This window comes from Lissotriton vulgaris, chromosome 11, assembly GCF_964263255.1.
Source record: "Lissotriton vulgaris chromosome 11, aLisVul1.2, whole genome shotgun sequence".
Taxonomy (NCBI): domain Eukaryota; kingdom Metazoa; phylum Chordata; class Amphibia; order Caudata; family Salamandridae; genus Lissotriton; species Lissotriton vulgaris.
This window is the reverse complement of record NC_141699.1, coordinates 944,384,211-944,408,514: the sequence shown is the minus strand read 5'-3', so window position 1 is coordinate 944,408,514 and position 24,304 is coordinate 944,384,211. Positions and strand designations below refer to the sequence as shown.

General features: G+C 41.4%; 1 protein-coding gene across 1 annotated transcript in view; it reads left to right on the top strand.

Moving 5' to 3' along the window:
* Nucleotides 1-2,628: 2,628 nt before the first annotated feature.
* LOC147683724 (uncharacterized) overlaps nucleotides 2,629-24,304 on the top strand; it is a 245,436-nt gene continuing 223,760 nt past the window's right edge. The window contains exons 1-3 of the mRNA XM_086942569.1: nucleotides 2,629-2,664; nucleotides 3,096-3,524; nucleotides 4,833-5,048. Coding sequence (XP_086798695.1) covers nucleotides 2,629-2,664; nucleotides 3,096-3,524; nucleotides 4,833-5,048 — 681 coding nt within the window. The remainder of the gene's footprint in view (nucleotides 2,665-3,095; nucleotides 3,525-4,832; nucleotides 5,049-24,304) is intronic.

Genomic DNA, 24,304 nt, shown 5'->3' with positions numbered 1-24,304 from the left:
GTTCGAGTCTTTCAATCTTTTGTTAGTCGTCTTACCTAAACAGTTAGATACTTGTTCTTTTCAGGTCTCAAAGATGTAAGATGGTTCTTGATCCTTGTATGTATGGAATTAGGGTTAAAAGATCTCCCTGCCTGTAAATTTAAAAATAAGGGGACATTGTAACCAAAAGGGAAATATTGATTCTTATTGTGTCTTATTGTAAGTAATCTAGTTGCTGACTCTAGTCTAGAGTCTCACCTGAGGGTGGTCGGCAGGGCTCCCTATGTCCGGTGGCAGGTCGATATGTCTCTCACGGCGGCAAACGCGGGAAAAGTGATGAGCGATTGCCTATTTCGCTGCGCTTGTATATATAATAACGTTAATAGCTATAAATCATTGGCACCTGTTGATTATTTTGTTTTCGTCATTTCATGTACGGAGTAGCAAAGTTCCGACTTAGGATGCCCAGGATTGGTGGTGTGACGTCTGCGGAGTTTTGTGGGGGCTTCCCTGATTGAATGTGCATATGGTAGGCTCTGAGGATTGGTGATTTTGGCATATGTGGAGTTTGACATTGGCTAAAGCATTGGGAGGTCTAAGACGGAGTTCTAGTTTAAACGCCAGTGATTGGCGGTGTGACGTATGCGGAGTTTTGTGAGCGCATCCCTGATTAGATGTATCAATGGTCGGCTCTAAGAGTTGGAGGTTTTAGCGTATACGGAGTTAAGCATCGACTTCAACGATTGGAGGTCTAGGCCTCATACAGTTTAGTGTAGATCCCGCGGTTAGAGTTCTAGTTTTCGTAAAAATTGCATTTGCAAGAGAGGAAAGACTTTCCATTTAGGGTTTCGAAGAAAACCAGGGAAAGGACGATTGTTGATACTTATTAAATAAAGGATGTAAACAATAAATGAAACTTAAAAGGAAATGTTTCCTTTTAAATTTTGGTCTTTTATTTCTACATATAGTTTATTAGTGTGTAAGTTTATAGAAGGGGGCCTAAGACAGTTAAATCGTATAGAAGGATCTACAGACGGTGTCGAATACATGATAATTAGGTGTTATCAATTATAGTTGGTCTAAAAATATATTTTATATCTTAGAGCCGACCATTGATACATCTAATCAGGAAAGCTCTCACAAAACTCCGCATACGTCACACCGCCAATCACTGGCGTTTAAACTAGAACTCCGTCTTAGACCTCCCAATGCTTTAGCCAATGTCAAACTCCACATATGCCAAAATCACCAATCCTCAGAGCCTACCATATGCACATCCAATCAGGGAAGCCCCCACAAAACTCCGCAGACGTCACACCACCAATCCTGGGCGTCCTAAGTCGGAACTTTGCTACTCCGTACATGAAATGACGAAAACAAAATAATCAACAGGTGCCAATGATTTATAGCTATTAACGTTAATATATATACAAGCGCAGCGAAATAGGCAATCGCTCATCACTTTTCCCGCGTTTGCCGCCGTGAGAGACGTATCGACCCGCCACCGGACATAGGGAGCCCTGCCGACCACCCTCAGGTGAGACTCTAGACTAGAGTCAGCAACTAGATTACTTACAATAAGACACAATAAGAATCAATATTTCCCTTTTGGTTACAATGTCCCCTTATTTTTAAATTTACAGGCAGGGAGATCTTTTAACCCTAATTCCATACATACAAGGATCAAGAACCATCTTACATCTTTGAGACCTGAAAAGAACAAGTATCTAACTGTTTAGGTAAGACGACTAACAAAAGATTGAAAGACTCGAACATCAAGAATTAGGAAATATACAACTTAGTGTTAATTTTGCACATATATTTTCTCTAGGCTAACAAAGTGGCTGTTGAAACCAACACTCCGTAAATAGATCAACTTTCAAAACAGATACTTGATTGCAAGACATTATGAAAAGATCGATATATATTTTATTAGGTAAGATAACTGCCATTTGTCGATATACTCTGAACAATCTTAATTGACCAACTACTTATAATTCACTTCAAAAAGATGTAAAATAAATATCCTGTTATTTCTCTTTTTATACTCCTAAAAAATCAGAGAACTAGAAAACTCCAGGGAAGAAAAACTAATCAGCATCAATCTATACAAAGGGTTCCGGCTGGCGGGCACTAACTGTTTTATTACCAAATCAATCAGGTAATAAACAGTGCACAACGCCTGCTTGTCACGAATAATTGGAATTAATAATTCTCGTAAACTAATTGCTTGTATGATATTGCTTCATTCTCCCCTCTTTAGTTTTATCAAACTTGAGACAGAGAACTTATCTTGAACAGCTCCTTAGAAATTTCCTATTAGTAAGTATCCTACGACCAACACTATAAAATATCCTTTATAGTAAACCACCCTCTAATAAAGGACAATGAAACTGAAAAATATATCCATAAAATATTAACTGCCTATACATATATATGCTATAGTAAACAAGGCATTACCTTCTATATTCATACCAGACAGTAAATCCATTGATCATCACTAAGTTTGCTTTACAATACAGAGTTTTTGATCGCTTATATAAATAAATTAAATAAAACAACTCTGTGAACAATTGCTTTCTAAGTCTCAAAAAAAGAACTATTACCATAACTGCCCTTGTATCACTTGAATTCCTTCTCCGTATAGTGATGGACAAAATACCGCAAGGAAATGACAACGAAAATGTAAATGTAAATTAGAATGTTTTTATCAAACTACAGCTGCTAAAACTTTTTTAATGTTAGAACTTGTCTTTGGATTGTATAAATATGTGACGTTGAAACGATATAATATTATGTTCTATATGCATCTTCACTTTATAGATATTGTGTGGCTGCTCCAGGAAGAAGGCGCTGGCCGCCGAAACGCACGTAGAGACTGAATTTTTATGCCACCTATCTTTTTTATTGTTTGTCAATTTGCATATAATAATGTTTATGTTAAATATATACTGTGAATTTTTAACTGTGATTTGATGCTATATAAATGTATTTTTTAACTGTATGAATTGTTTAATAAAATTACGTTTTTTAGTTAGCTGTAGTCGATTTTCCATAATTTCTTACCATTAAGGTATTCTAATCTTTAAGTTACTCACATTTTTCTCTCATTTCAGATGATTTCTATACAAGAAATTAAGCAGGCAAAACAAGAAGAAAGCAAACCATATCAAAAAGCAAACATAGTTACATGTTCTTCCAAAATGAACTACAAAAACGCTAAGCAAGAAAGAAAAATCTTATACCATCTTGCTCTAGCAGATGAAAGTGGTTCAATTAAAGGCACTTGCTACAACTACGATTTTTACCAACAAACAAAAGAAGGAAGTGGAATTATAATTAGAAATTTTCTTACAAAGAACAATGTAGTATTATTAACTAAGCAAACAAAAATATTAAAGATACCACCTTTAACACTTCCAATTGCAATTATACAAGAAGCAAAAAACATACTAGAACCACCTGCTCCACCAGTTTCACCAATAAAAACAATAAGAGAAGCGAAATTACGATCATTATTAACCATATCAGGGACAATATCCAAGGTATGTTGGTTAAAAAATAAATATGTTTTTAAACATCAAGTATAAAATAGAAGTAATTCGAAGTAATTTTAAAATTTAAACACACATTGCTTTTTAAAGCATTTTAAAATATATGTGGGTAAATATGCATATACATATTTTACAACATATATATGCATATGCACACACATACATATTACGTTCACTAATATGTTGATCTTGTAAATGTTTACTGTTTGCATATTTAGCTTCATTTGCAAACAAATTATACACAAAACACTTTCGAAAACAATCTCTTCACCACACTCTCTTCACCACACTCTCTTCACCACTCTCTCTTCACCAAACTCTCTTCACCACACAGTCTTCACCACACTCTCTTCACCACACTCTCTTCATCACCCTCTTTTCACCACCCTCTCTGCACCACACTCTCTGCACCACACTCTCTTCACCACACTGTTCTAACATCTCTATACACTATATTATACTCATTGATATGCTTTACTACTTACTCTATACTACAAAGACACCTCGGATTACTCTCTCTACTACTTACTATATACTACAAAATATCTATTCTTCACTCTCCTCTCTTTATGGATTACTTTTTTCTACATTTTAATTATAAGTTGGCAATAGCTGATGACGAAAAAGTAAAGATGCATGCAAAACCAACTATGCATACTTTCATGGTGATGAAAAAGTAAGCATGCAGGTGGGAACAAATATGCATACTCCCATGGTGTTACTTACCTGAGGCAATTGTCAACATTCCTCAGCACTTTCACAACTTGCTATTATCTTTGTTCACATTACTACACTCTCTACACCTTCTACTATACACAATCTATTAAACACTATTTATCACATACTCTCTATATCACACTCTACAGCACACTCTCTACAACACAGTCGCTATCTCACACTTTCTACAGCACACACACTATCGTACACACACTCTGTACAACAACCTCTGTAACACACACTGTCTAAAAACAAATTTTGTCACACACACACTCTCCAACACTCTCTATAACACTCTTAAAAACATTCTATAACTCAAAATCTAACACACACTCTCCAAAAAAGACACTCTCAAAAACACTCTCTAAGTCAAACTCTTTACTACACACTCCATACCACACTCTCTTTACCACACACTCTACGAGAGACTCTCTACAACACAATTACTAATGCATAATAACTACCCTACTATACTCTACTAACATTATCTTTTAAAAGTACCACAAAAAAATGAAAACTATACTGTTACTATATATGCAAAATAAAGAAAAAGAATACAAATGTGTTTTTTATATTTTACAGGAAGAAGAAACAAAAACAATTTTTGTTGCAGGACAAGAAACTAAACTAAAATCAATAACAGTTATTGACACAACAGACTCAGTTAAAATAACACTATGGAGGGATGCAACAGACTTCCCGATAAAACTAGGAACATACGTTAAGATGACACACTTAACTGTACACAAATTTAAAAATGAGAAAATGTTAAATACTACTCGAAAAACACAATTGCAAGTAAGTACTAAAATACTATACAATATTTACAGCTACAAAAATTGCATACTCTCAAAAATACTTACAAATATATCCAATAACGCATTTGGCTTACATCTTGTTCCCCTCATACATAACTACATCTCAAACTCTCTATCTTATATACACATTTTACAATACTATAACTATGACACACTAGATACCTTACTATATGTCCCTTACACTGCTTACATAAGCATACCTCCCTATACATACATCCCTCTATATATCTAGCTTCAAAAGATTTTAATTAATAACAAAACGTCTGGAAAGGAGCGACCACTCGGTCCCCCCGAACGTATGGTTGGGGGCCTAGATCCTCCCGGGAAACCATTTTGGGCGGGGGGCGTGTCACGGCTGGTATGCCCAAAGCGGCGTAGCCGGGGCGCGCCTTTTCCCGCCCAAGAGGGGTTGTCCTAGACACCTACACCGATGGCCACGCCCAGAAGGCGTACCAGCGGAGGGTTCTCGCCCTCCCGACAAGGAATAAAGAGAGCGGGAATCCAAAGAAGCATCCTCTTGTTCCTGTGCTTGGAAGCTGCACCCACTCGTTGCACGTGAGCCCTCGACGGAACAAGGAGCAATTTTGAGAATTTGTAATTCTTGTGTTTCTCTTTCAGCGACTGCAAGGCTAAAAGACCTAGGACCGTTTCTGATCATCTTAGAGTGAATACTCGAAAGGAATGTCTGGCAAGAAGGCAGGAAAGAAGCCCGAGACTGACCAGATGCTCCGGATGTTGATTAGCAGAATGACGAAGATGGAACGAAACGTTGGGCGAGATATGGCGAACATGAAGAAGCAGATGGCTGCGATGAACAATCCGGGTAAACCGAAGAAGGTAATAGGACCGGCATTGCCGGATGTTGCCCCGGAGGGTAAGGGGAAGCGGGTCAGGAATAGGGCCCCAAGGGGGGAGGTCCCTGTCCCCGAGGTACCCCCGATTAGCCCTGCTATTCCAGTCGAGGCCCCGGTACTCCCAGACGCGGGTCAGCAGATACCGGTTGTGATTACGCCCGCTAGCGAGGAGGACATGCCGCCTGAATTGGCTACCTTACCCCTCATACATAACTACATCTCAAACTCTCTATCTTATATACACATTTTACAATACTATAACTATGACACACTAGATACCTTACTATATGTCCCTTACACTGCTCACATAAGCATACCTCCCTATACATACAAAACGTCTATCTTTATGTTTCTTACCCTCAACATACAAACATCGACATAACTAACTACACCAAACTATATATCTTGCCAATTCACAACACTGAACAATTCAAAAAGCATAACATTATCACTAGCTACTTAACTTAATAACACTTCTCTACCTTTCTTACTTTAAATACTTCACTCACGTTACCTTGCTCCCTCAATTTCATTCTATTATTATATCACCAATAAACTCTCCATACATCTCACTCTAATTACACAAATCACTCTCTACCACACTTTCACTACTTCTATGTCTAAATATCTCTCTTACACCCTCCAAACAACGCCCTAAAAAGTACAAAATGCAATACTATATTTACAGCTACATTACATAAATACTATCAAAAACAACTTCACCATACATACAATACAAATAAATACACCACATACATCTGTACTCTATTAACTAACTACATCTCACACTATTTCACCTTTAAACACATATTCATATCTTGCTAACAAGCTCTACTATGCTACATCTCTTACACAATACAAATATCTAAAACTGCTAACACATGCAAATCTCCCTAAAACAAAATTTCTCTATCAGTATTTTTCACTGTAACATTTTACAATTAACAATTCCTTCTAACTCCTAAAATACATATCTCTATCTCAACATCACTATATATCTTTCTACAACAAAAAAAATTCACTCAACATACCATTACATCTCTCTGCTTAACTCAATAACACACGTCTACTTTGCTCACTCTATATAACTCCCTCTCTCTCCCTTTCTAGTTCTATATCACTATGTTTATATCACTAACTGTGGCTCAATGGTTAGAGCAGCAGACCCTGATGCAGAGGTCTAGCCTGGGACCAGGGTTCAATTCCCCGCCTCGGCGGGTCTTGGGCACAAAAATTCCACGGACCTGATAATTCTCGCCTTGGTGCCTATTCTAATCATAGAGTCCCACTCTGCAACTCTGGGCAATAGCTTGCTTAATCTCCACAACGGCACCCACAATGCTAAGGATGCCTGGCCGTCACCCTGGGGGTGCCCAGGAGTGGACACCTCACAGGGAAAACTAGGACGGGTTCCACAGCGGTATTCATACAAGCGCCTTGAGACCCTTGCGGGTGAGTAGTGCGCTATACAAGTATCAATTTACAATTTTACACTATCTCTCCATATATCTATCTCGCTTAATGCCTTTAAAATTCTAGCTCTCAAACACTCTCTATACATCCCTCCCTACAAGTCGCTACTACTCTACACATGCTCCCCCAAAAAACGATTAACAATATCTAGAAAAAAGTACTAAAATGACTAAAGCAAATAAGCAAATGTAAATACATAGTAAATGCCTCAATTAACACTTTTTTTTTTCCTTCACAGGTAATAGAACCACCTAAAGAAAAGATAACAATAACAATATATGGACTGGAAAATACAACGCAAGAGAAAAGTACGATAACAGTACAAATTGAAGACACTGAACATTTTAAATCTATGGAAATACCAAATACAATTCTCATAGACTACCTAGATATAGCATCTAGTTTAAGTGGGCACTCGCACAGCGTGGGTAAACTTGAGTTGATACGGTTGTAATGGATTGTAGCGTGCAATCGGATAAACACTGTCTGACCAAACAGTGAAAGCACAAGAGCTAAGAAGTCTGAAGGTTCCCCTACTCGGAGGGGAACAAACCGATGCACAGCATGTAGACCTTGGTCTTATTCACTAAACATTTTTGATGAAAAACAGTCTGATTGTTGAATTATCAAGTGTTTTATTCTTCACGTGGTATGTTTGTATTCATCTGTGTATTATACATCAAAGGCAAGTTACTGGGTGATCCATAATTCAATCATTATAATCCAAAACACAAATTCCCGATGCATTTCGGGCAGACGCCCTTTCTCAAGGGAAATGCTCTACAAAAAAGAAACAAATTGAACCAAAATCAATAATATGCAGGCGGTTAAATATTCGACCGAATAGCAGCATGTTGAAGCCAGATTTAAGGTGACTAGACAGCAAGTGACGAAGGTTAAAAATGAAATGTGACTAAAAAATACACCGGAGAAGCCAAGTAAAGTATGGTAACCAGAAAGGTGCATGCAAACAAGAAACGGAAATGATAGCAGAAAGTTACACAAAAATAAACAGAGTTGCTAGACCCTAAAACGGGTAAGAACAAACATCAACCTGCTTGGTAGCGCTCAAGTGAACTTACTTGAAGTTGTTAGTAAAGTGCCTCGCGGCGTAACAGCGGTGTGATGATACCAATGTAAGAGGTTCAAACGTGTGTTTAAATAGTGTGTAAAACATAAAGGTAGGACCCAAGATGTGCAATTAGTGAACAGTGAAGAAGGACATCGAACAGAGGAAATCGGTCGCCATCTTAGAACGGGTGTAAGAACAAAAAATCAGTGCCATGAGGTACATTATATAAACAATAGTGATAGACATAAAGTTCTTAATGAATCATAAGTAGCACAAAAATTCAATACGGTCGTTCAGCCCATTTGGTACCATCGTGGAAAGGAAACGGATCCAAAAGTTCTCACGTTTTAGTAAAGTGTTCTTGTTGTTGTAAGTGACTGGTACTTGTTCCAAGATCAAAAATTTCAGTTGTGCAACTGTATGTCTGGATTCAGCAAAGTGAGAAGCAACTGTGGATTTCAGATTGTTGGTACGTATATTGCTTTTGTGTTCTAAAATCCTTGTGCGGATTTTTCGTTCTGTATGACCCACATAGCATTTTCCGCATGGACACTTCAATAGGTATATGACATTGTTTGAGTTGCAAGTGGCGTTTACTTTCAATTTGATTTGATGCCCTTTCATGGGGTGACAGATAACATTACCAGAGATGCAATTGTTGCAATTCGAGCAGTTGTAGCAAGGTCTCAGTCCTTTGTAAATCCTGGGTGTGTTATCAAGATTAGGTTTGGATATAATTTCCTTCAAATTTCTACCTCTTGTGAATGCGAAAATGGGTGGTTGGTTGAACAAACCCTTAAAATCAGGTTCAAGGGTGAGAATAGACCAGTGTTTACGAATGATGGCTTGAAAACGGTTGGATGTTTTTGAATATTTGGATACAACCACGATGCGTTCTGATTGTTCTTTGTGCTTGGGTTGCAACAAGGTGAGCCTACTTTTCTTGTCAGTTCTTGCCATGGCAAGATCCAGTATGGGTGTGGGATATCCTCGTGCTTTGAGTCTATCCAATGTGTGTTTCATCTGTGTTTTGCATTCATTCTCATCAGAAACTATTCGTTTGATCCGTAACAGTTGTGCGTAGGGTAGATTATTCTTGAGACCAGAACGGTGAAAACTGCTGTAGTGGAGGGTTGAGTTTCTGTCTGTAGGCTTACGGTATACCGTGGTGAACCAGTTGCCTTGACTCCTGTGAATTTCCACGTCTAGATAATGTATGAGACTATCACTGTGTTCCCATGTAAATTGGATTCTTTGATTGAACTGATTCCATGTTTCCAAAAAAGCATTCAAAGTGTCTGTGTTGCCCTCCCATAGGAGAAAAATGTCATCAATGAAGCGTAGGTAAAGACGTCCATGTTTTTGCCAACTGCTCTGAGTCATGATGTGAGATTCCTCGAATTGCTTCATATAAATGTTAGCATAGCAGGGAGCTGCCGAATTTCCCATGGCAGTGCCATTGAGTTGGAGCATCCACTTGTCTTTGATAAAAAAATAACTGTGATACAGTGTAAAGATAGTCAGTTGCATTAGGAATAGTTTGAAATCTGCATCAAGATCGGACGAGGATAAAACCTGTTCCACAGCTTCAATACCTCCATCATGTGGAATGGAGGTATACAGTGAACTGACGTCCACCGTACACATGATGAGTTGAGTATTCTTGTGCTGGTTCATGATGGATTCAATCTTGAGTAGGAAGTCAGTTGTGTCTTTGACATGTGATCTGGTGGCTAAGACAAATGGTTGCAAATATTTATCCAAGAATTTGCCGGTGTTTTCATGCAAGCTTCCTCTTGTCGACACGATGGGCCGAAAAGGGGGATGAGTGGGGTGCTTGTGCATCTTAGGCAACATGTAGAGAACCGGTGGTCTGGGGTTGGATGGTGTTAAAAATCTGCGGGTCTTGTCATCAATTGTACCTTGATCAAATGCAGCCTTAACAATGAGTGTAAGTTCTTGTGCGTACTCCTTGGTTGGATCTCCTGGTAGAGAATCATAGGTGTTTCTGTCATTGATATGAATTTCCACTTGTTGGTCATAAAAGGTGGTGTCCATAACGACTAGGGCACCACCTTTGTCTGCGTTCTGGCAGGTAATGGACGGGTCATCAGCCAATCTCTGGAGGATATTTCTTTCCTTCCGGGTTAAGTTCCCACGTTTTATGTTAGATTGAAAGGGCAAGTTCAAGATTTCCTGCTTGATCAAATTTTCAAAAGCGTCAATGATCTTATGACTCTGTGGTGGCATAAATGTGCTATGAGGTCTCAGTCCTCTAAGCATGTCTTCTTCCTGTGTGGTAACAGGGTTGATGTTGGTGAAAAAATGTCTTAAACGTAAGTTGCGGGTCAATTTAAAAGCACTGACTTCCAGTTCCAAAGAGTTGATCATGGTGGTTGGAACGAAGGATTGACCCTTTTGTAACGTGTTGATTTCATCTCTGGTAAGTACGGTGGAAGATATGTTGATAACCAGGTTATCTTGAGTATTTATCGTCTGCCCTTGGTTTTCTTTTTGGCTTGTTGAGGTGACTTTCCTGTTTCCTCTGCGGGTTTTTCCCCCCCTGGATCTTTCTGTTGGTCTGGACCCGACTCTAAAAAATGTACCGAGGAGTCTGTAGATGTACTCGGTGTTTGTGACCCAACGTCTGGTGTTGTGCGAGTTGGTCTGGATCTGCTGTCATCTTCTGAGGATGATGTTTCAGTGGTTGAGGCAGGGTTGTAGGGTTTGTTCGAGCGTCGGCGGGCATACACCTCTGCCCAGGTGTATACCTCGCCGAGCTTATAATCTATAGTATCCCTTTTAAACTTCCGTAGTTTTCTCTCCTGGGTTTCTCGGGTGTGTTTTTCCAGTTGGATTTTAATGTCATCCAGCATTTTGTTTAGGTCTTCTGCTGATAGGGAATCGGTCAGTTCCTTTTTGATATTGGTGATTTCCGTAGACAGTTCATCCAAAGATTTAGCTAATTCCTCGACGATCAACAGGATCAAGTCGAGGGAACATTTGTTTAATATTGCGTACCAGCGTTCCACAAATTTAACGTTGTTTTTGCATAAAAGAGGCTTGAGTGGGACACGAAGGCCCCGGGGGATCCGTTGTACACGGTGGTACCGTATTAGGGTACTTGCATGTAATTTCTGGTTGGTTTCCTTTTTTAAGAGGTAGAGCAATTGTTTAAGATTACTCTCAGCGCTGCGGGTGTTGCCAGCAGCGGAAACTTCTTCCTGGATTAAATTGTAAATTGTGTTCGCGTCATCTGTGGTGTAGGCGAAGGTTGACGCTTTTTGATCAGTCATCCCTGAAACTGTGTCGAAGTTCATTTTCAAAGCGCGTGCTGAGGTCGGTGGGCAGAGTAAGTAGAGAATCTAGTTTAAGTGGGCACTCGCACAGCGTGGGTAAACTTGAGTTGATACGGTTGTAATGGATTGTAGCGTGCAATCGGATAAACACTGTCTGACCAAACAGTGAAAGCACAAGAGCTAAGAAGTCTGAAGGTTCCCCTACTCGGAGGGGAACAAACCGATGCACAGCATGTAGACCTTGGTCTTATTCACTAAACATTTTTGATGAAAAACAGTCTGATTGTTGAATTATCAAGTGTTTTATTCTTCACGTGGTATGTTTGTATTCATCTGTGTATTATACATCAAAGGCAAGTTACTGGGTGATCCATAATTCAATCATTATAATCCAAAACACAAATTCCCGATGCATTTCGGGCAGACGCCCTTTCTCAAGGGAAATGCTCTACAAAAAAGAAACAAATTGAACCAAAATCAATAATATGCAGGCGGTTAAATATTCGACCGAATAGCAGCATGTTGAAGCCAGATTTAAGGTGACTAGACAGCAAGTGACGAAGGTTAAAAATGAAATGTGACTAAAAAATACACCGGAGAAGCCAAGTAAAGTATGGTAACCAGAAAGGTGCATGCAAACAAGAAACGGAAATGATAGCAGAAAGTTACACAAAAATAAACAGAGTTGCTAGACCCTAAAACGGGTAAGAACAAACATCAACCTGCTTGGTAGCGCTCAAGTGAACTTACTTGAAGTTGTTAGTAAAGTGCCTCGCGGCGTAACAGCGGTGTGATGATACCAATGTAAGAGGTTCAAACGTGTGTTTAAATAGTGTGTAAAACATAAAGGTAGGACCCAAGATGTGCAATTAGTGAACAGTGAAGAAGGACATCGAACAGAGGAAATCGGTCGCCATCTTAGAACGGGTGTAAGAACAAAAAATCAGTGCCATGAGGTACATTATATAAACAATAGTGATAGACATAAAGTTCTTAATGAATCATAAGTAGCACAAAAATTCAATACGGTCGTTCAGCCCATTTGGTACCATCGTGGAAAGGAAACGGATCCAAAAGTTCTCACGTTTTAGTAGAGTGTTCTTGTTGTTGTAAGTGACTGGTACTTGTTCCAAGATCAAAAATTTCAGTTGTGCAACTGTATGTCTGGATTCAGCAAAGTGAGAAGCAACTGTGGATTTCAGATTTCAGAAACTATTCGTTTGATCCGTAACAGTTGTGCGTAGGGTAGATTATTCTTGAGACCAGAACGCCACTTGCAACTCAAACAATGTCATATACCTATTGAAGTGTCCATGCGGAAAATGCTATGTGGGTCATACAGAACGAAAAATCCGCACAAGGATTTTAGAACACAAAAGCAATATACGTACCAACAATCTGAAATCCACAGTTGCTTCTCACTTTGCTGAATCCAGACATACAGTTGCACAACTGAAATTTTTGATCTTGGAACAAGTACCAGTCACTTACAACAACAAGAACACTTTACTAAAACGTGAGAACTTTTGGATCCGTTTCCTTTCCACGATGGTACCAAATGGGCTGAACGACCGTATTGAATTTTTGTGCTACTTATGATTCATTAAGAACTTTATGTCTATCACTATTGTTTATATAATGTACCTCATGGCACTGATTTTTTGTTCTTACACCCGTTCTAAGATGGCGACCGATTTCCTCTGTTCGATGTCCTTCTTCACTGTTCACTAATTGCACATCTTGGGTCCTACCTTTATGTTTTACACACTATTTAAACACACGTTTGAACCTCTTACATTGGTATCATCACACCGCTGTTACGCCGCGAGGCACTTTACTAACAACTTCAAGTAAGTTCACTTGAGCGCTACCAAGCAGATTGATGTTTGTTCTTACCCGTTTTAGGGTCTAGCAACTCTGTTTATTTTTGTGTAACTTTCTGCTATCATTTCCGTTTCTTGTTTGCATGCACCTTTCTGGTTACCATACTTTACTTGGCTTCTCCGGTGTATTTTTTAGTCACATTTCATTTTTAACCTTCGTCACTTGCTGTCTAGTCACCTTAAATCTGGCTTCAACATGCTGCTATTCGGTCGAATATTTAACCGCCTGCATATTATTGATTTTGGTTCAATTTGTTTCTTTTTTGTAGAGCATTTCCCTTGAGAAAGGGCGTCTGCCCGAAATGCATCGGGAATTTGTGTTTTGGATTATAATGATTGAATTATGGATCACCCAGTAACTTGCCTTTGATGTATAATACACAGATGAATACAAACATACCACGTGAAGAATAAAACACTTGATAATTCAACAATCAGACTGTTTTTCATCAAAAATGTTTAGTGAATAAGACCAAGGTCTACATGCTGTGCATCGGTTTGTTCACCTCCGAGTAGGGGAACCTTCAGACTACCTAGATATAGCAGCAGACATAGAAGACTTTGGAGATGCTCTCATGCCTTACTTACCAAGAAAATTAAATATCATCTTTCAAAATGGAGGCATTATGGAAATAATCGAGGACTCTTAAAATATACATAAGGAGAACAGAATAAAAGTGCAAACTCAAAAAAAATAAAATACTTTATTTAATACTTATAGTTAATAAAAGATGTTAACACTTTTTGATTAGTAATTATTAACATGCAATAAATACATTTGTATGTACTTCAATGCATATGTATGCAGCACTCTACAAAAATAAATAAGTATGCATAACAAATACTGCATAGCTATACATATATAAATACATATTAACAAATATGTATCACTATACTTTATAAAAAGTACTACTTAATGTACTCTACTAATCACCATTACACACTCCACTACTATCAACTTCTTACTAATTCTACTCACTCTACTACTTACTCTACAACTATCTAATACTGTACTAACTTCTCACTCTACTACTCATACCTACTATACTCACTCTTAATAACACTCTACTATACACTTTAATACTATACTACACACTATCTACTACTCACTGTCTGCTACTGACTCTACAACTCTAATAATCCCTACTCACTGTACTACACCAAAAAAAATCTACAGTGCTTACTCTAACTCTGATACACACTCTCTAATAAACATCCATTACTACACTCTACTACTCACAAATACTCACTCCACTACTCACACTTTACTACTCAATCTTCAATATTCTCACTACTCACTCTACTACTTACTCTACAACTCTTTACTTACTGTAATAATAAATATAAAGTACTCGCTACTACTGACTATACTACTCTACTAACTACTACTCACAATCCTCATAACGACTCTACTACTCACTGTTAATAATGATATTACTCCCTACTACTCACTTTAATACTCTGCTAATCACTCTCTGCTGCTCTTTCTCTACTACTGAATATCAACTAATAACTCTACTACTTTTACTCACTCGACTACTTATTCTACAACTCTTACTACTCCGTACTTACTGTAGTACTAAATAGCATCTACTGTACAGTACTTACTGTAATACTGTACTACGCACTCTCTACTACACTCTCTACTACTCAAAATTACTCACTCTTTACTACTCACTATTTACCACTCACTCTGTACTAAACAAACTTTAAAAATAACACTTTATGTGTGTGTGTGGCTATACATGTATGTGTGTGTGGCTCTGTGACTACTACTCACTGTTTCACTCTTTAATGCTCACTATTACACTATATACTACTCACTCTCTAATACTCTCTACTATTCACTCTCTACTACTCACTCTACTACTCTACTACTTACTCTACAACAATCTAAAACTCCCGAAAGGATTTAGTAATGAAAAAAATGCTCTGAGGTACTCACTCTAATACTCTACAAAACACTCTACTACACATAATTTAATACACACTACTACTCACTCTTTACTACTCACTCTCTAATATTCTCACTACTCACTACTACTTACTCTACAAATATCTAATACTCTATACTCACTATATACTAAATATCAACTACTCGCTACTACTCACTCTACTACTAAACTACTTACTCTACAACTCTCTAATACTCTCTACTCACTTTAGTAGACACAACAAATACTCTACAGTACTCACTATGACACTCTATTACACTCTACTGCACGCCATTTACTACTTTCTCTACTACTCACAAATACTCACTCAAATACTTACTCTTTACTACTCACTCTCAAATATTATCAATACTCATTTGACTACTTACTCTACAACTCCTTACCACTGTCTACTAACTGTAATACTCAATATCAACTATTCACTACTACTCACTGTACTAAATAGAATCTAATGTATAGTACCTACTGTAATACTGTACTACACACTCTGCTACACTCTCTACTACTCAACATTACTCACTCATAAATAAACACTCTATACTACTCACTCTTTACTACTGAAACTAAAAAAAGACTCTGTATATGTAAGGGTGTGGCTGTGCATATAAATGTGTGTGGCTCTAGGACTCTTTACTACTCACTTTCTCACTCTTTAACACTCACCCTTTCACTTTTTACTACTCGCTCTCTAATACTCTCTTTACTAATCACTCTCTCCTACTCACTTTCAACTACTCACTCTACTACTCTACTACTTACTCTGTGTGTGGGTGCAAATGCAATAGGTCTCGCATTTGCGAGCGATTAAGCTATTGGCAATGTAAATGACAATGCCATTTATTTATGATTTAAAAATAAAAGGTCGTGAGCAATGCCAATAGCTCTACCTTTAATAATGCTGAGACCATTGCATTGCAAATGCTTGTTTAAATTTATATGTGCGATTATAGCCATGGGCAATATTTACTTTTATTGTCTATTTTTATTTACACCGAATAAAGTTATATTGATTGATTGATGACTTCAGGGTATTGTAAGAAACCCTAATTGAAGAAGATCCTGGCAAAGATGCAGATAAGAGAGAAGAAGATTATTGTCTAGGGGCTTTGTGTGCTGAGCTGCCGAAGGCTATTGTGGGCTGACCTGTCTCCTGCTGCAACTCGCGGTACCCACTTCGCGGGTCCCGCTTCGTGTTCTGTACTTGGAGGGGAATCCTGGTGACTGCTGCAGACTTTGCTGGGGCACTCTCAGGCTAGGCAGGGCTGTGAGCTTCAACGCAGGGACTCCAACAACCAGGAGTCCCTGCTCGGCCAATTGGAGTCACCTGGCCTGCTCTCCCTGCTAGCCCCGCCCCCGCGTGCCGGTCTCCGGTAAAAACGCCCTTCTTTTCCAGCAAGAGGGCTTTGTGTGCTGAGCTGCCGAAGGCTATTGTGGGCTGACCTGTCTCCTGCTGCAACTCGCGGTACCCACTTCGCGGGTCCCGCTTCGTGTTCTGTACTTGGAGGTGAACCCTGGTGACTGCTGCGGACTTTGCTGGGGCACTCTCGGGCTAGGCAGGGCTGCGAGCTTCAACGCAGGGACTCCAACAACCAGGAGTCCCTGCTCGGCCAATTGGAGTCACCTGGCCTGCTCTCCCTGCTAGCCCCGCCCCCCGAGTGCCGGTCTCCGGTAAAAAAGCCTTTCCTTTCCAGCAAGTGGGCTTTGTGTGCTGAGCTGCCGAAGGCAATTGTGGGCTGACCTGTCTCCTGCTGCAACTCGCGGTACCCGCTTCGCAGGTCCCGCTTCGTGTTCTGTACTTGGAGGTGAACCCTGGTGACTGCTGCGGACTTTGCTGGGGCACTCACGGGCTAGGCAGGGCTGCGAGCTTCAACGCAGGGACTCCAACAAACAGGACTCCCTGCTCGGCCAATTGTAGTCACCTGGCCTGCTCTCCCTGCTAGCCCCGCCCCTCCGAATGCCGGTCTCCGGTAAAAACGCCCTTCCTTTCCAGCAAGTGGGCTTTGTGTGCTGAGCTGCCGAAGGCTATTGTGGGCTGACCTGTCTCCTGCTGCAACTCGCGGTACCCGCTTCGCGGGTCCCCCTTCGTGTTCTGTACTTGGAGGTAAACCCTGGTGACTGCTGCAGACTTTGCTGGGGCACTCTCGGGCTAGGCAGGGCTGCGAGCTTCAACGCAGAGACTCCAACAACCAGGAGTCCCTGCTCGGCCAATTGGAGTCACCTGGCCTGCTCTCCCTGCTAGCCCCACCCCCCGAGAATACCAATCCCAATAAGACTAAGCTCAACCACCGCTGCGCTGGAGCGTCCCGGGAGAAGCCCGGGACAAGGGCGGGTCCGTCTGTGGCCGTCAGGGGCTGAAGGAGGCTGGGCCCGGTCCTTAACATCGACACCTTGCCTATAGTTGTGTTGTGTTTTAGGCTAACTAGCCTTTGGGGTACCCTATTTGTTACGGCCTTTCCCTGCCATGACTAGCTCATTACCTTCTTGTGTTGGAGTCTCGATCCTTTGGCCTCTCGACAAATATTTTGAGAAGGCAAACAAGGCAATCGATAAAGAACTCCTACTAACGGAGAAACGTGCCAAGCGTCGTCGCTCTATAGAACATCTAAAAAAAACCATTGTCTCCCCCATTAGATTTAAATACAACACAAGAATTGGGCAGTAGTGGTAGGTTGGATAGAGAAACTGATCTATTTAGTACTGATCAAATCCCTAGTATTTTTCGGGTTCCAAACACTTCTCTCTCAAACTCTGTTACAAATAGTGAGGGCAATATAAATAGCCCCCCACTGCTTCTATTAGCCTTATTGACCTCAATACGCCCGCTGCCCAGACCATAGACCCCCAACTTCATTCAACCCTCACTAATCGTTCAATTGATAGTGTAGCTCCAACTGAGATTATTCTAACCCACACCAAGAGTGACACCGGAATTAAGCCTACGAAATTGCGAAGGGCTGCCAGTTCCCCGCCAAGGAAAAAAAGGAAAAAGGGTGGTGTTAAAAGAAAAGGCCCTAATCACTTGGTCTCACCCCCACCTATAGTAAACCCTAATACCAGTCAAATTGCCCCTCCCGCGAGGGATGCTCCATTAGGTACCCACCACCTACCACCCCTCCCGGAAGATATTCCACCCTCATTTAACAAAGAGTTCATTGAACTTTTTGATAAACTTTTAAAATCTTATATGCTCTCTCTATTGGAGAGAGTTAGGATCTTGGGGGATAAAATGGATCGCCTCCTAACAACAGCCGATCCATCCACATCTTCCCATTTAAAGATCTCTAAGGACCAGTCTCAGCCGAAATGCCTGCCCAGGGCCAACATCGTGTCCCCAAGTAATCCTCATAATAATAAGGGAAATATAACTTCTAACAACAATACTAATGCCCCCCCAACGTTAACTAAACCAACGTTAGTTTCTAAGCCTGTTAAAGAGAAGCCTCTGTCGGCTCCAAATATACCAATTCCACCTAAAAACAAGCCAACTATGTCCTCAGGGATTGATAAACCAAAAACTACATCTCATAGAGCGTCACTAAATCGTAGGAATACAGTAGACCTACCCCCAGACTCAGCAAATTTTGTGATCCTCTTAACTGGTGTCCCCCCGCTCACAAATGGAAATTTGGAAAACAATGTAAACTTGAAAAACAAAGTTATCTTTTGGCTGAGAACTAATAGACCCCTCCCTGCTCACCTAAATGGAGACATTATCTCAGTAAGAAGATGCAACTGGGTGGGTCTTCGTCCAAATCACATAGAGGGCGACATTGTGATTATTAACTTTAAGGACCACAGAGTTGTTTCACACATAAGTGATTGGTATCCAGGCAATAAGGAAGGAGGTATTTCTACACGAAACCTAAGCTATTTCTACCCAGAGGCTTTGCTTAGACCCCTCGTCCATCCCAGACCTAACAGAAACACTCACTCTATGAATTGGGCGAATTACACGTCCCGCTCTTCTTGTCCTCCCATTAATCCAAACTTTCCCTTTTCCCATCCTCTTTGTCGTCAGTCCCCCAGCCTCTTCTCCATACCAAATAATCTTACTAACTATACTCAACCCAACGAGTATTGGAATATCCCGTTGCACAATCTGTACGAACCTTACTCGGGGTTGGATTATAATGATTGACCAGTTTCTTCATCTTCAGTCCTAGGGGCTAATTTAGATTGTACGGGTATCTTCCCTACCCAAGCTAATGTTCTATCTTATGCTGAAGCTCCAAAGGATAAGTCAACGCACTGTGGTAACGGGAGGTTTGTCTTTTCTGGGGGGACTCGGGGAACGAAATTGGAAATAGATCCGGTGTTTCAGGCTGTTGTAACTCCAGAGGATGTTGATAAGGTGATTGGCCCCAATGGAGGGCCCTCTTATGGCCACCGGGAATCTGAGTTGGTAGATAATGGTGTGGTTGAAATAGATAGAACAGATTAAAGGAGTGATGATGTTCCCATACAGGATGCACTAAGTTATAGGAGCTCTTCTGATGATAGCGTAGCCTCTCTATCATATGATGTAGTTTTCTCCCACTCTAAGGCTAACACTAGTGTCCTGGCGGTCTCAAGTGGCACCAAGCTTGGTAGTTGGAATATAGCTGGCCTTGAGTCTCGTATGTGTATTCCGGAATGGGGGAATTTCATACAGCAAGGTGATGTATGGTCTTTTCAAGAAACCTGGGCTCTCTCATCGGTGTTCCTTGTTGGTTATCTTAATTTTAGCAAACCAGCAACTAAAGGTCACAGAGGTCGTGCCATGGGTGGTTTGACTACCTGGGTTCGCCAGTATGAGGGTGTAAGAGTGGAGGAGGTACAAATTGATAGCCCCGATATACTAATTGTTAGTATTAAATCCACCAAAGGTCTGAACATTCTTCTGATTAACATCTATGTCAGGGGCATCCAGGGAGGTAGGGTCTCTCCAACCCTCCTCCTTTTGGATGAATTCCTATCAGGTGTATCCATTGATGGGCTTAAGGTTGTGATGGGGGATCTTAATTAGGCGTGGGCGGCCAGCTACGCTCCGTCTGCGGAGTGTGCGTAGTTCCGCCTACTCCGCATTTTGCGGAGCTGGCGGAGCCAGGCGGCACTACGCACGCTCCGCAGACGGAGCGTAGCTGGCCGCCACCCGCCTCCCTCCCGCCCTCCCTAAATACTTTACAATAAAAGAACGCAATAATTTTAAAAGCACTTACCTTGCCGCCGCTGGCCGCCGCGTTCCCCGGGGCTCGTTCTCTTCCGCCTTCCGTATTTTGCAGTAATGCGCATGCGCGGACGGCCGCGCATGCGCATTTTCACGAGAAAATGCGCATGCGCGGCCGCCCGCGCATGCGCATTACTGCAAAATACGGAAGAGAACGAGCCCCGGGGAACGCGGCGGCCAGCGGCGGCAAGGTAAGTGCTTTTAAAATTATTGCGTTCTTTTATTGTAAAGTATTTAGGGAGGGCGGGAGGGAGGCGGGTTGCGGGGCTGCCGGCCAGTGGTTTTGCGGAGTGGGGCTACGCGGAGTGCAGAGGTGGGCGTAGTTTCTCGCCCACTTCGCGTAGCTCCGCGAAGCCCCACTCCGCGAACTCCGCCCAGGCCTAATCTTAATACCTGTTTTGAACCCCTGAGCTTAGATGATGGTTTACTCACTGAGGTTGAAGATATGGCCTGGGGGATTCCTCAACTTGAGTTACCCCCGATTGGAAAATGGACACAATCTGACACATTTATCAAAGGGCTGTGCCTGGACCAGGACTTACGAGCACTAAATAGTAGAGTGCGGTCAGACAGGACGGGCAGACATACCTTCAGCAACGGCAGACACAGTAGTCGCATTGACTATATCTTAGTCGATGTTAAGCTGTGGGCTGCTGTTGAGGATATGGAGGTAATGTCCCGCCCGGAAAGTGTTCATGACCCGCTGGTGGTGGAACTAAGGGACCTTAGCTTTCTTGGGTCCATAAATTATAGGCCTAATATCGTTCAGGATGAAGTCATTCTTAGTAACGATATGAGGAGGGTACGTGGCCAAAAATCTCTGTTAATGTAGAGGCACGTAAGGAGATTAGATCTCTGGTTGCTAACTCACTGGAAGAAATTTTTAAATGTGAGTCACAGGATGTTATTAATGCAACTATCACTAATATTCACACCAGTCTTTTTTTGGAGTTGAAAAAACTGTTTGTGAAGTTCATCTCCAAGCAGGGTAGTAGGGGGAAACTGAAAACTACAACCTGGTTCAATGAGGAGTGTCGTCGGACCGAAGGGGACTTGTTCGAAGCAATAAAGCTCAAGAATCATAGCCTAATTAGATCTCGTAGGAAGGCATATATTGATGCCAAGCGCAAAGCCAAGACCAACTGGGATGAGGAACGGTGGTTATCACTAACCGAAGCATGCAGCTTTCGGAATTTGCGACAGTTTTGGCACTTACTAAAATGGGGCTCATCCCAGGAAAACCGTCCAAGTCCTACTTCGGTTGGGCAGCACCAGTGGGTATGTTATTTTGAGGAACAATTTAGGAACCACAGCACTGCACAGGATGATGTTTTTTGTCCTGTGCCGGTTGATCCTCTCAAGTTCACGAGTTGTGAAGTTAAAAATGTTTTGCAATCTATACCGAGGGGCAAGGCACCAGGCCCTGATTGCATACCAGCCGATTTATTCCAGCATGATCAGGATCTTTGGGTCCCATATCTAGTTCAACTAGTTAATGCTTTAGCTTCTGGTGCCAAGGTCCCCGAGTCCTGGGTCGGGGCTGAAATCCTGCCAATTTACAAGAAAGGCGATCGGTCGGTTCCTTCCAACTACCGGCCGATCAGCCTTATAGATGCGGTACAAAAAATCTTAGCCCGCCTTGTTCTTGGCAGGATTCAGGACTGGATTTGTGAGTTTAACATCCTTACCCCACTCCAGGCCGGTTTTCGGTCCCATGTGAGTACCCTAGACCAGGCTTTTCGGTTTATCCTTCTTTTTTGGCAGACTGTCCTCCTAGGCAAAGGTACCCTCTATGCAGCCTTTGTGGACTTAAGGTCTGCATTCGACCTCGTCCCAAGGGCAAGGTTGTGGAACTGTCTAGCAGAGTTGGGTATGCCAGCTTCCCTTGTACGCCTTTTGGTGAATCTACATGCTCAAACTTTTGCCCAAGTACGCTGGGGCAAACCAGGGAAGGTAACGGATAGATTTCCAGTTGCTAAAGGTGTAAGGCAAGGGTGTGTATTAGCCCCTACCCTTTTTTCTTTATATATAAATGGGGTTACTAAATATTTTGCCAATCACCCCACCGACGCCCCGTCACTAGCTGGAATGAAATTCCCTTTGCTCATGTTCGCTGACGACACTCTTTTAATTTCCAAGACCAGACAGGGTCTTCAACAGGCCCTGACTAGATTTGAACTGTTGTGCAGTGAGCATGAGCTTGAGGTGAATGTGTCTAAAACAAAATTTATAGTACTAAGAGGACACACCCCGATTTCAGCAAGGGTTACCATGGGGGGCACATCCCTGGAACAGACTAAGTTATTTACCTACCTGGGAGTAACGTTCAGCGAGACCCTTAGCTGGTCCCGACAGGTTGATCTCTTGGCTCTAAAGCATGCGCAGTTAGGAGGAGCCTTGATTAAAGAACATAAAAGCTCATTCACCCGGCCCATGTCCCCTTTAATGAAGATCTATGGATCGAAAGTTCTACCCTCTGTCTTGTACGGGGCGGAGCTTTGGGGTTTTAGCAATCTGGATCCCCTGAAAGCCGCACAAAATACATTTCTCAGGGTGGCCACAGGCCTTCCACAGTCAACACCGCGGATTCCACTCTTGTACGATCTTGGGTGCCAGCCTGTGGAGGACCTTGCCAGGTTTCGACCATTAGCATTCTGGCGTCGTCTTTGGACACGCCAGAACTCCAACTATATGCAAGAGCATGTTTTGAGGTTAGGGATCTCCCAGGCTCATATAACGTAGGTTGGTTTAAGGACTTAATAACTAGCTTGTGTGCCCTGGGGCATGGAGAATTGTGGTCAAATCCCGCAACTGCAACCTTCCCTTCCAAAAAGGACTTGAAGTCACAATATTGGGATTGGGTTTTGCAAAAGAGAAATTCGGGACTGACTGCTAGTAACCTTACTGGTACTTTCGTTGTTACGAAGGATGTCCCCTGCTTTGAAAAATACTGATATGCTATAACTAAGCCCCTGGACCGTAAATTATTTCACCAATATAGATGTGGTTCCTTGCCTTTAAGGGAGTTTACTAAAAAGTGGGGCATGGGTGGGTCTGGGCACTGTCCTAGGTGCCCAGGTCAGGGTGAAAGTACAAACCCTTTTCTTTTCGGCTGCCCTTTGTATGCTGCCCCTAGAGCTAAATGGTTAAGTCCAGTATGTAGAAGCCTGGGAACACACTCAGCAGTAAATGCTAGTAGAATACTAAAGTCCGATCTGTCTCCTGTGATTGTAATTGGTGTAGCGAAATACTTAGGATGGGCTTGGATCTTAAGAGCAAGGTTTATTAACCTGACCTAGGCCCTAACCTATAAGTTTAGGCTCATTATTGTCTGTGTGAAACACCTATAGAGTCCGTGCTGCTACGGTTATTTAATCAATGATTTATTGTAATTTTTAAAAATTCTTCAAATTAAGTTTTGCATAATGATTTAATATGGTCTTAGATGTTTTAATATTGCTTCATACTTATTTTAACATCATGTGTATTTTTGT